Below are 11,011 nucleotides of genomic sequence, written 5' to 3'. Positions count from 1 at the left end.
AAGATTACTGCTGTAGGATAAAGTAGTCATTAGTGTTGCCAGCTTATCAGGCACAGTCCTGTATGATTCACAAATCTGCTATACATTAAAGGAATGGAACCCCATTCTACTGATAATGATTGCAGATTTGTGATGGGGAACATAGAAGGCAATTTTATCCTTGGGATGGGGGTCTCGACATCTGGTAAAAGTGACGTCAAGAGCCCCATGTCACATCTTCTCTGGAAGGCCCACCGAATCTAGTACCAATCAGGCACTTAAGTGGACAGCAGTGGGCCTTCCAGAGGATTGAGGACCCTATCACCGAGAGTCCTGCTCTTGGAGAGCTGCTGGCCAATCAGAGGCTGGCAGCTCTTCCACCATGGAGACGGTGGCTGCTGCTGGAGGCCCAGGAGCAGCACTGAAGCCGGCCACAGAAAGGTCAGGGCGGGAGGGGTCTCGCAGGGTGGGGGTTGTGAGGGGGGGGTGTGTAGGGGGTCACTAGCAAGGGCAGGGGGGTGGCTCTCAGTGGGACACCCCCCCGCCCTTCCCGATGGTGAGTTCCTTGTTCAGGCACTAAGTGTCTTTTAACCCCCACCACCTGAAGCCAGGAAGCAGCCCACACAGTTTTTCATGCCCGTGCTTCCTGTGCAGTGACAGGGCTGTCCGCTACACGGCTAATTGCGGTGGCTGCAGGATGAGGCACTTAAACGTGAATTAATTGCCCAGTTAAGAGCCTAAAATGGCAGCGAGGCGGGAAGGCCTTTCACAGGCCTTCCCATCCCAGACTAAATTCAGGATGGTGGTGGGAACCCCCCACCATCCCCACCCCCAGCCCCGCCCCCACACTCCTGCAACCATCCCAACTGATTTTAGCCTCTCCTGCCTCCAAACCTGCCATGGGAGAGAGCATAAAATTCTCCCCAATGTATGTGCAGTCAACAGAACCTTGCACCATGGGGTAGTTGCCATGTGGGTGAAACCTAATGCTCATTTCCTCCTGCTTCCTTTTGGCAATAGGGAATGAGATATACTTGTTTCTCTTTGAGTAGAGTCTTGTTCACATCCCTAATGCAGCTGTACACGGCAAATTCCAAATTGTTATCTGATGCAGTCTGAAATGAGCCAGTTATAAAATTTCAGAATGCCAATGACCTTCTCAGCCACAAGCAATGTAGTCCATGCTCTGCTTCCAGGTTGGAGTATGATTCCAGCAATTGACATCACATTCACAACCTCCTTCGTGATGTTGAGGGAGGGAAGTTCTCCCGGAATACTCTTGGCAGGTAAAGCCTCCTGCTGAATTCCCTGCTTCCTCCGCCTCTTCTGGCAGTTTGTCGTGGTTCTTCTTCATTTTTCCAGTTATGACCAATTTCTAGAGGTAGCCCTACCAGGCTAACCATGTCTGCAGACAAATAATAGGAGCAAGACGACTGCAAGAACAGCCAGTCCTCTCTTTGTGAATGAAGTAAAGTTATTTGAACGCAATAAATAATACAAAAACTCATAAAGGTTGTGTAGCAGCCAAAGGTCAGCATACAGCAACTTACCTATAATTCCCACAGGATGCTTTTAAATAGCATTGGTAGGTAGTGTCATGTTGTGATGAATGAGGTTAGCACAGGCCATGCTAGGCAGTCGGGCCTTCTAAAATTGCAGCAGGGAGCCTGAATACAGCCTTGCACGCTGGTCAACACTGTGATAACGCTGGTCAGCATGTTGCCAGCATTCAGTAGGTGTGTTTGAGCTAAAAGCCTTTATCAATCTGGTGCACTGTGTACTTTACACCAGAAGTATGTGTAAGCATCTTGGAAGCCATTTTCAAACTTTAGATGGGCACATAGAGCCTGTAAAATGAGTGCCAGGCATTCCAAATTCACCATATAAAGAGCAAAGAACAGTACAGCATAGGAACAGGCCATTCGGCCCTCCAAGCCTGCGCCGATCTTGATGCCTGCCCAAACTAAAACCTTCTGCACTTCCGGGGACCGTATCCCTCTATTCCCATCCTATTCAAGTATTTGTCAAGATGCCTCTTAAACGTATCTACCTGCTATTGTACCTGCTTCCACCACCACCACCAGCAGCAAGTTCCAGGCACTCATCACCCTCTGTGTAAAAAACTTGCCTCGCACATCCCCTCTAAACTTTGCCCCTCACACCTTAAACCTATGTCCCCTAGTAACTGACTCTTCCACCCTGGGAAAAAGCTTCTGACTATCCACTCTGTCCATGCTGCTCATAACTTTGTAAACCTCTATCATGTCGCCCCTCCACCTCCGTCGTTCCAGTGAAAACAATCCAAGTTTATCCAACCTCTCTTCATAGCTAATACCCTCCAGACCATCGTTTAATGATCCCTATAATTTACATCTTTTGCTTCCACTGACAGCTTGATTTGTAAAGTCAAAGGTAAGGAAAAGTTTTTATTAAAGATTAGTAATAACTTTGAATTGTTTATGACAGCTATTCTTTCAGAACGTATTATTTAATTTCTTTAAATGAAAAGGTATTTAGTTTACCCATAAATAATGTACAATTTATGTTCTTTTGTTAAAAAGTAATTTTTGTTTCAACATCAACATTTTCTGTACACAGAATAGACTACAAAATATAAAGCTGGGATTATATTTTGAAAAGATGCAAAACATTCTTGTAATAATTTTTACATATTGTGCTTTGATGGAGGGAACAAAATGTAGCCTCATTGTGGCTGTTTGCTAGGCAGAAAATGGGGAGGAAAAGGATCCATTTTGTGGAGCCATGTTCTGTGCATCAAAGGATGCCTGAAAGACGAGCAACAACATACTGGGTCAGACGATTCTCAGGATTCCATGGCTGTCACCTAACACAGGTGGTACATCCCTTGCGTATATCACTGAAGAATTTAACAACTGTTCTAAAACCCATTGCAAAAATCCATCTGTCCTGAAGCAGGGGCTGGGCTCCTACACTCAGAATTACTTGGTGTTTGTGCAGCCTAAGCCAAAGGTCCTTGAAGGGATGTTGGAGGCAGCACCTAAATGTTTTTTATATATACTTTCCTAAATATGCAGCAGGGGTCTTTCCGCTATTGGACTGGGCTCGGCCCCTCTCCTGTTCGCCACATATTCCCCAGGACTCCCCGCAGCATCACATCAAACAAGGCAGCCATCAGAAATTGCAGGGAACCAAAGGGGTGAATCAGCAGCTCATCTCAATTCTATTGCTCAGCCTGAGGAACAATGTTAGGTGGCCATTGTGCTGGCCTTCTCTGGCACCTGCAGCAGGTGTGTATCCTTCTTCATGCCTGAAAATAGCAGTGCAAGAATTTATCTGATCAGCATATCAGAATGTGTGATTCACCTGCTTCCTTTAATCACTTTATTTCAATAAGATACATGCCATTTAGACTGAATGAATGAATGCATTGTATTGCTGCACTTTTTTAAATTTAAACAGTCTTTTTGTGTAAATGCTGAACAAAAGATACAATTTCAAAGATACAATTATTGCATATGATTGCGATATGTAGACAATAAGGAAAATTAGTAATAAAACATACTTCTAGAACACCAGCTAAGACATAGAAATGTGATTGTCAGACTTTGGAAGTACAATATAAGAAATGTTCTTATCTAACAAAAACTTTCTGTGAGCATTTGATAAATGTTTACCACCAATCCGCAACCGACATCCATAACAGTACATGCATATCCTTCCGGTTTTGGGTGTACATATATAAAATATATATGAATTGTGAATTTTGTGGGTAATTCTTGCATTGTTTTATTGCTGAGGAATCTTCTTTTTCTTTGGAACCAGAACTTTCCTCTTTGGTAGATTTGGCTTTTGCCTAGGTGTCATGCCATTAGGAGAAGAGTTGGGTTTAGCATTAGCTTTCGCTTTCATTTCATCAACCGAGATCTCCAGAGCACTGAATTTTTCGGTCAAATCTCCTAGGCGTTCCTTTAGAGCATTAAACTCATTGAACAGGTCACTAAGTGCCTCCGAAAGAGGCGCGATTCTGAAACAGAATGAATCATAATACGATGAACAAATGTTTGATTTTCAAAAGTTGTAATTCTTGACAGCATTCCCTTTTCTCACCATTGTTTAGTGATTTTCTTCCCCGTTTTATGTTTTCCCAAATGAAACATCATTGTTTAGCTGACAGGGCTAGCAGCTAACCCACTGAAAAGCCTCTACCTATCTTGCTTTTAATCTGAATGCTCGAAGGTGTACAAGCCTGGGATTTGCTTTCTGAGTTCCCCTCCCTCCCTGTGGGGAAGTAATATGCATTTATATCTCTAGTGATGTTCGTTGTGCTTCTTTTATATTCTTGAGCTCAGCTATGCTCCAGCCCAACATCTTTGATGAGCAAAGAGGGCATTTACTGCAATGGTAGGCACCTTTTTAGGTTTTAAACTTTGCATCTACTCTGTTGATTTATATGTACAGTTCAGTGGTGTGTTTACAAATGGTTTTTAATGCTGTCCAATGAATGAATTTCATATTCTAGTTAGCCCTGGTCACCTGCGTGAGTTATAGTCTGAGTTTGTCTGTAACTATCAACTGGTCCATTTGCGGCTGATTTCCTCATGTAATGGAATGTGTATCTTACTAAAAGTGTGCAGGTTCAAGGATGCAGCATGTATTTTTTCTAAATATTCGATAACAATTTTTAAAAGCATCATTTTGGATAACAGGTTTTTAAGATTGTAATTGTCATTGCAATTTACTACATATTAATATCTCCACATAAAGAGATGATCGGAATGCAGGTGTGTGTTTGTAAAAACACCATTAAACATTCGAGAACTGGTTCCAAGGATTATTTTCTCATATTACATCTGTTTACAGTACTGGAATTTTCTATGTGCCACATTATTACTTGCCATGGAAATGCTATGAAATAAAAATTCACTTATTCAGTTCAGCAAAATAAAGCAGCCTTAAAGGGTGATATTTTTGCAGTGTACTTTCTTTGGAGATTGGTTTTTTAATTGTATTTGAAATGTGACTATAGCTACGGATGATATTAGGGATGTACACACCCATCAATTATTTGATTTTGTCGTGTGATCTTGAAAACTCAGAATCACCTCTGGTTCCTTTAAATTTTTCTGTTAGTAAACTTTGCTTTCCAAAGTTCTGAAACAATTTTGATAACTCGGTCAAAAATGGTCTCTGCTTTCCAATGTTCTGAAGCCATTTATTTTGATCACTGTTAATCGCCATTTTAAGGCTGCAATCTCTGGTTCGAGTTACAGCAAATCACATTTATGGTGCCAACTCAAAGCAAAATGTTCCTGGTTGCTAGTAGTGACTATAGCAATTGCATCCAAGATTGTGCCAATGTGTCATAAATTGTACCAAATTATTCAAAGACAAAGTGCCTGTTAACTTTCCAAAAATGTTTAAAAATCACACATTTTGGTTCTATTTTCAGGGACAGATTTGTAATTGTTTTTGGTGAAGTATGTGATCCAGATGCAAAATGATGGATCCAGCTACTGCATTGGAAGTTGCCAAACCAAATATTTGTCTGAAATAGTTACTCAGTCCAGTTCCAAATTCCAACAACTGGGTTAAGGTATACAGACTCATTGAAAAGTGTCAGCATTTTGCAAAAGAACAAATCCCAACTTAACTTGGCCAGAAAACAGCCACGTTTACACTTGTACTATTCATGAATCAGATCTCATTTTAAATTCGGTAAATAAGAGCCAATTCAGGAGGAAAATACAGTCAAACTGACCATAGAATCTGAAACTGAATTCAGGTTTCCCATCATTATTTAATTCAGCTAAATAAAAATTCAATTTAACACTGCTGTGATATCACTGTAACTCAATGAACAGAATCCCCACAGTAACCTGAATTTAGCCAAAGGTAATTAAATCAACCAGTTTAAGTTATTGCAGCATACAATAAACATCCATCACCTGGAATAGTCGGGGAGGAGGGACTGGTGGTCGTTTGTCAGCATGTTTCTCATCTGAGTCAAAATGTCAAATCTCCAGTTGTCCAGTATCTGTGTCAAATTGGCAACTCCGCGCATATTAACTTTATCAGCTACAAAAATAGGTTAAATATTTATAAAGCATTTATATTAACTGAACTGTTTCAAAAAGAAAATTGGTATTAAAGTATATAAGTGCCTGCGATACAAATCTTCCTACTATTTGTTTTCATGATTTGTCACATTGAGAAACAATTTGGAGTAGCAACATTACAAACAGAAATGCAAACAGAATTTAAAATCCTTGCAATCTTTGTTACTTTCATAGAACTTCACTCTGACAGCTTACAGAATATTTTTAGCATTTTAAAAATATTCACCAAGAGCAACTAAAACGAGGTTGGAACATTGCTTAAGATAATAAAACAATATTCTATGTGCTTGCGATTTTACTGCTTTTATCTTAGAGATCATATTTCTTTAATGTTTTGAAATTTTCAATCAAATTTATTAACATTAGATGGCAGATGTCATGTTCTTCAATGTATACAAGTCATTAATTAAAAGCCAGTTCACATAAATTATTTGATCGGGATTTCTTGTAGTAACAGAAATTTAAAATGTATAGTACAATTAACCAGTTACAAGCGGAAGTTTACTTACATCCATCTTTGTAATTCCATTCATCACTTTGCACAATTCGTTTTCTGCCCTGCACCACAGGCAGGAGAAAAAGAAAAAACACAAAGAGTCTGCAAAACATTCTGAGTTGAAAAGTAGGAAGCCGTCCTAAGATAAGGAGAGAGTAAAAAGAAACAAACAACAGTTAAGTGTGGCATATATTCAAGTGAAAATATAAATTTTACAGAAGTCCAAATGCTGAGCATTTAAAATATCAGAACAGTAGTAATTTTAAACATAGAATACACACTTAAAAATAGAAATATCATAACATGAAAATACATCTTTTCAAAGTGATATACATTGCTGTGAAAAGTAAATATGACTGCCTACCCTATGTTGAATTTACTCTGAAGTCCCTTATTGCAACAAACACTATGAGATCTTTAATCTGGAATTGATTTGAATGTTTTACTGGAACATGCAGAGATGGCTCCTTGCATCACATGTTCAGGGTGTGGAAAACAGCAAATAAGTACTTAACATCTGGGCAGAGCTAAAAATGTTTCTACCATATGTTTCAGATTTATACAGCAATAATAAAAATTAACTTTTGTTAACCCTATGTTCTTATCAGTTAACATGAATCAACTCTTACAGAAATAAATTGATTTTACACATTTAACTAAGTAACAATTGCAAATAACAAAAATGTAAGTTTTGTTTTAAAGAAGACCAAAAAGTATTTTTCTTGTGTGGAATGTAATATACACTATCAATTAAAAATTAGTGCAATGGAATAAATAGTAGAAAAAATAACTAACAGACATCTGAAACACTTTCTCTGGTCCTTTTCCAACTTTTCAATTTTAGACTTTGTCAGATGATAAACATATTAAGAAGTTGTATAGTCCTGTTAATTCTTATACCTTATAAGTGAATGGCTTCTGAGCCGTAGAGTCATAGGGCTGAATTTTGTCCCTGGTCCGCCACTGGTTAAGTCCCAGCAGCAGGGGTAGAGGCCCTTAAGTGACCATTAATAGGCCACTTAAGGGCCTCAATTGGCCTCTGGGCAGGAAGGCCATCTTTGGTCTATTCCGTCCCAACAAAATCGCTTGGTGACACAGAGGCGACTGGCCCTCCACCCCCTGCCTCCTGTCGCAATTCTATGGGGCCCAACCCCCCGCCACCCACACCCCGTCTCCAACCTCACCTTGGGGGGGACCATAAAAGCCAGCCCATAGAGTCATAGCAGCACAGAAGGAAAACATTCGGCCCCATCCAATCCATGCTGGCTCTCTGCAAAGCAATCCAGTCAGTCCCATTCTCCTGCTTTAACCCCACAGCTCTGTAAGTTAATTTCCATCAAGTGCCCATCAAATTTCCTTTTGAAATTATTCATCATCTCTGCTTTCACCCTCATAGGCAATGAGTTCCAGGTCATTACCACCCACTGCCTTAAAAAGTTCTTCATCACATCGCCCTGTATCATTAAATCAGTGTCTCCTAGTCCTTCATCAGCTAATGGGAACAGCTTTTCTTTATCTACCTCATCTAAACCTGTCATAATCTTGTACACCTCTAACAAATCTCCCCTCAATCTCCTTTACTCCAGCCCCAGCTTCTCCAACTTAACCTTGTAGCTAAATTCCATCATCTTTGGAACCATTCTGGTAAATCTCCTCCGCACCCTCTCAAGGACCCTCACATCCTTCTAAAAGTGAGATGGACAGAACTGGATGCAATACTCTAGCTGAGGCCTAACCAGAGCTTTATAAAGTTTCTGCATAATTTCTTTGCTTTTGTATTCAATGTCTCTATTTATGAAGCCCAAGATCCCATATGCTTTGCTAACCACCCTCTTAGTATGTCCTTCCAAGATCTATGAAATCTCAGGTTCCTCTGTTCCTGTACACTCTTTACAATTGTGCCATTAAGTCTACTAAGTCGATATTGCCTCTCCCTATTCATTCTGCCAAAATGCATCATCTCACACTTCTCTGTATGAAATACTATCTGCCACTTGTCTGCCCACTCTACTAGCCTATCTATGTCCTGTTGCAGTCGATTGGTACCATCCTCACTGTTTGACACACCTCCAAGTTTGGTATCATAGGCAAATTCTGAAATCTTACTCTGTGTTCTCTTACAACCAAGGTGGGAGTAACGCACTGTTAATTCAGTCCCACTACTCCTCAGGTTATAGCATATCAAATAAAGTTTTCCACCTACTGAAGACCAGCCAAATTAAACACTGCATTTTTGTCTCTGGAATTAAGCACACCAAACCAGGTTTCTTTAACCAATAACAACATTAACTATTTATTAGAAAAGAAATAATAGGTCTTAACTACTAACAAGATAAACCTATAAATGAAAATAAACCCTTATTCCCTTAACCCTCATGCACACACATACATTCAAAAAGAAATGGTTAACCTGTTTCAAAAAGGGGTTTTGGATTATAACTGTTTCTTAGGAATAGAAGGAATAATAAAAAAAAATTGAGCTTCACATTCTGGTCGGATGTTTTCGGTATGGTGAGGTGTCCCAGAGTAGAATAGTCGGATGCCACTCGATGTCTGTCCGGGCGAGGTTGATGAACAGTCTGTGATGGGTAGGTGTTCACGGCAATTTAACTGCAGCAGGTGTCACATAGGACTTCCAACAGGGGTGTAACAACAGGCTTGATTGAGTTTTGAAGCAGCAGCTTAGTGGTAGAAGGATTCTTCAGATTTCAGGATTTTCTTGGAACACAGGAGGCAGCAGGAATCTCACTGGATGCAGAAATTCTTCAGAGACTGGAGGCAACAGGAATCTGCTACCTTTCAAATGCAGGATTCCTTTTCAAGAGATGCGAGTTTCCTTTACAGAGAGGGAGGTAGCACTTTTTTGGGTCTTTTCTCTCTGGCTACAGGCAGGTCAAGCAAAGATTTCAAGTACCTACTCTTTGTCCAATTCACAGGCTTTTAAAGGGTCCAAAGTGAAACAAGAACCTTCCTGAACATGGTCACATGTTCAGACACAGTGGGCTGAATTTTACCAGCCCCTCAACGTCGGAGGTCATGGTGGGGGGGGCCCATAAAATACTTGCAGGGGCGGCCCGCCAAGACCCCCAACACCAAGAAGGCCCCGTCACATTTTACCGCCAGCAGTGAGGCCTCAGTGCAGCCCACCCGCCACCCAGCGGTGGGGCCTTCGTTTAAATTGTAAAATAAATGCAAATAAATTTACATATACTTACCCTATCCCGGTGGCTGTCCCACGCCGTTACTACAGCTGCTGGTCGCATCTTGCACGCCTTTGGTACGCTGTATGACGTTCCGAGGCGAGGCACTAGTGGGGACGGAGGAGGAGTAAAATTATCAGGGTGGGAGGGGGAGCAGGGAAAACCTTTTCTGCTGGTTGTGGGGATGATGGGAGGGGGTTGAGGGGCAAAGTTACGAAGTTCGGGGGGCAAAGTTGATGATTAGGAAGAAGAGGTTTTCCAGTGTGTGAATAACATAGAATGGCCATTGTGGGGCTGGGGAGAGGCCTCGATCTGTTCATAAAGTTTTCCATTTTACTTTGCCCACAGTGTGACTTTAGGAATTTAATTTGTTCATAAGGGCTTGAAGCCTTTAAAAATGGCGCCGTCACCTGCGCGGTGGCACCAGATGCCATTGCCTGGGATGGAGCAGCCATCCCCTCTACATCATCGGGGGTGGCTGCACTGCCCCTTCCATTTAAATGAGCCCCCGTGCAAAATATGTGGGGGCTCAGGAGCAGCACTTCCATGTCGGAAGGCCACCGAGTTCAAAGTGCGTCACCGCGAAGTGCGGCACACTAATAAAATTCAGCCCAGTGTCTCCCCCTTGTCACTCAAGCTGCTCTGAAGAAAGGTCAAACCCCTGTGATTCCTTGAAACCGCTGACCTTCCTGTCCTTTTACAAACTTAACTACCTTTCAAAACACCCATAAAGTTCAATTCATTGTTCTGAACTTCCTTTCAAAACATTGCTGGAATTCCAATTATTTTTGCAGGTGTCTTTCATTGGCAACATCCTTCTTTCATTTTTTTTTTGAAAAACATAGAAGTCCAAGATTTTAGGACAAAATTTAAACCTTTTGTGACATTTCCAATTTCCAAGTCAGTTATATATGTCAAAAACACCACTGTCTGCCATCCACCAGTCTGAAAAACAATGATTTATCACAACTCGCTGTTTTCTGTACTTCAGCCAATTTTTTTATCCAATTAGACACTGACCCTCCTCTTATATGAGTCTCAATTTTCTTAGCCAGCGTTTTATTGTGGTACTTTGTCAAACATTTTCTTAAAATCCATGTAGACAGCATCCACCGCATTCCCTTCATCAACCTTCTCTGTTACTTTGTCAAAAAATTCAATTAGATTAGATTACAAATCTATGCTGGCTCTCCTTAATTAACTCAAACTTCTCCAAGTGCCTGTAATTTTTTCCCTGA

The 11,011-nt window shown here is 40.9% G+C and overlaps 1 protein-coding gene across 1 annotated transcript; it reads right to left on the bottom strand.

Moving 5' to 3' along the window:
- Positions 1–3,328: 3,328 nt before the first annotated feature.
- Positions 3,329–6,991, bottom strand: si:ch211-76l23.4 (uncharacterized). The gene is made up of 4 exons (XM_068056788.1): positions 6,938–6,991; positions 6,587–6,712; positions 5,907–6,036; positions 3,329–3,985 (listed from the first exon to the last, which is right to left on the bottom strand). Exons 2-4 carry the CDS (start codon positions 6,684–6,686, stop codon positions 3,748–3,750), a joined length of 468 nt encoding a protein of 155 aa, XP_067912889.1. The 5' UTR covers positions 6,687–6,712; positions 6,938–6,991; the 3' UTR covers positions 3,329–3,747.
- Positions 6,992–11,011: the final 4,020 nt, after the last annotated feature.

This window comes from Heterodontus francisci, chromosome 24, assembly GCF_036365525.1.
Source record: "Heterodontus francisci isolate sHetFra1 chromosome 24, sHetFra1.hap1, whole genome shotgun sequence".
Lineage (NCBI taxonomy): Eukaryota > Metazoa > Chordata > Chondrichthyes > Heterodontiformes > Heterodontidae > Heterodontus > Heterodontus francisci.
Note: the sequence above shows the minus strand (reverse complement) of the source record. Positions and strands in the feature narration are given on the sequence as shown.

What these genes read in the sequence shown, in the direction of transcription:
- si:ch211-76l23.4 (XM_068056788.1), bottom strand. Translation starts at nt 6,686, where the DNA reads ATGTTTTGCAGACTCTTTGTGTTTTTTCTTTTTCTCCTGCCTGTGGTG. An exon ending in ATGGAATTACAAAGATGGAT is followed by an intron (nt 6,037 to 6,586) that starts GTAAGTAAACTT and finishes CTATTTTTGTAG; the next exon opens with CTGATAAAGTTAATATGCGC. An exon ending in CTCCTCCCCGACTATTCCAG is followed by an intron (nt 3,986 to 5,906) that starts GTGATGGATGTT and finishes ATTCTGTTTCAG; the next exon opens with AATCGCGCCTCTTTCGGAGG.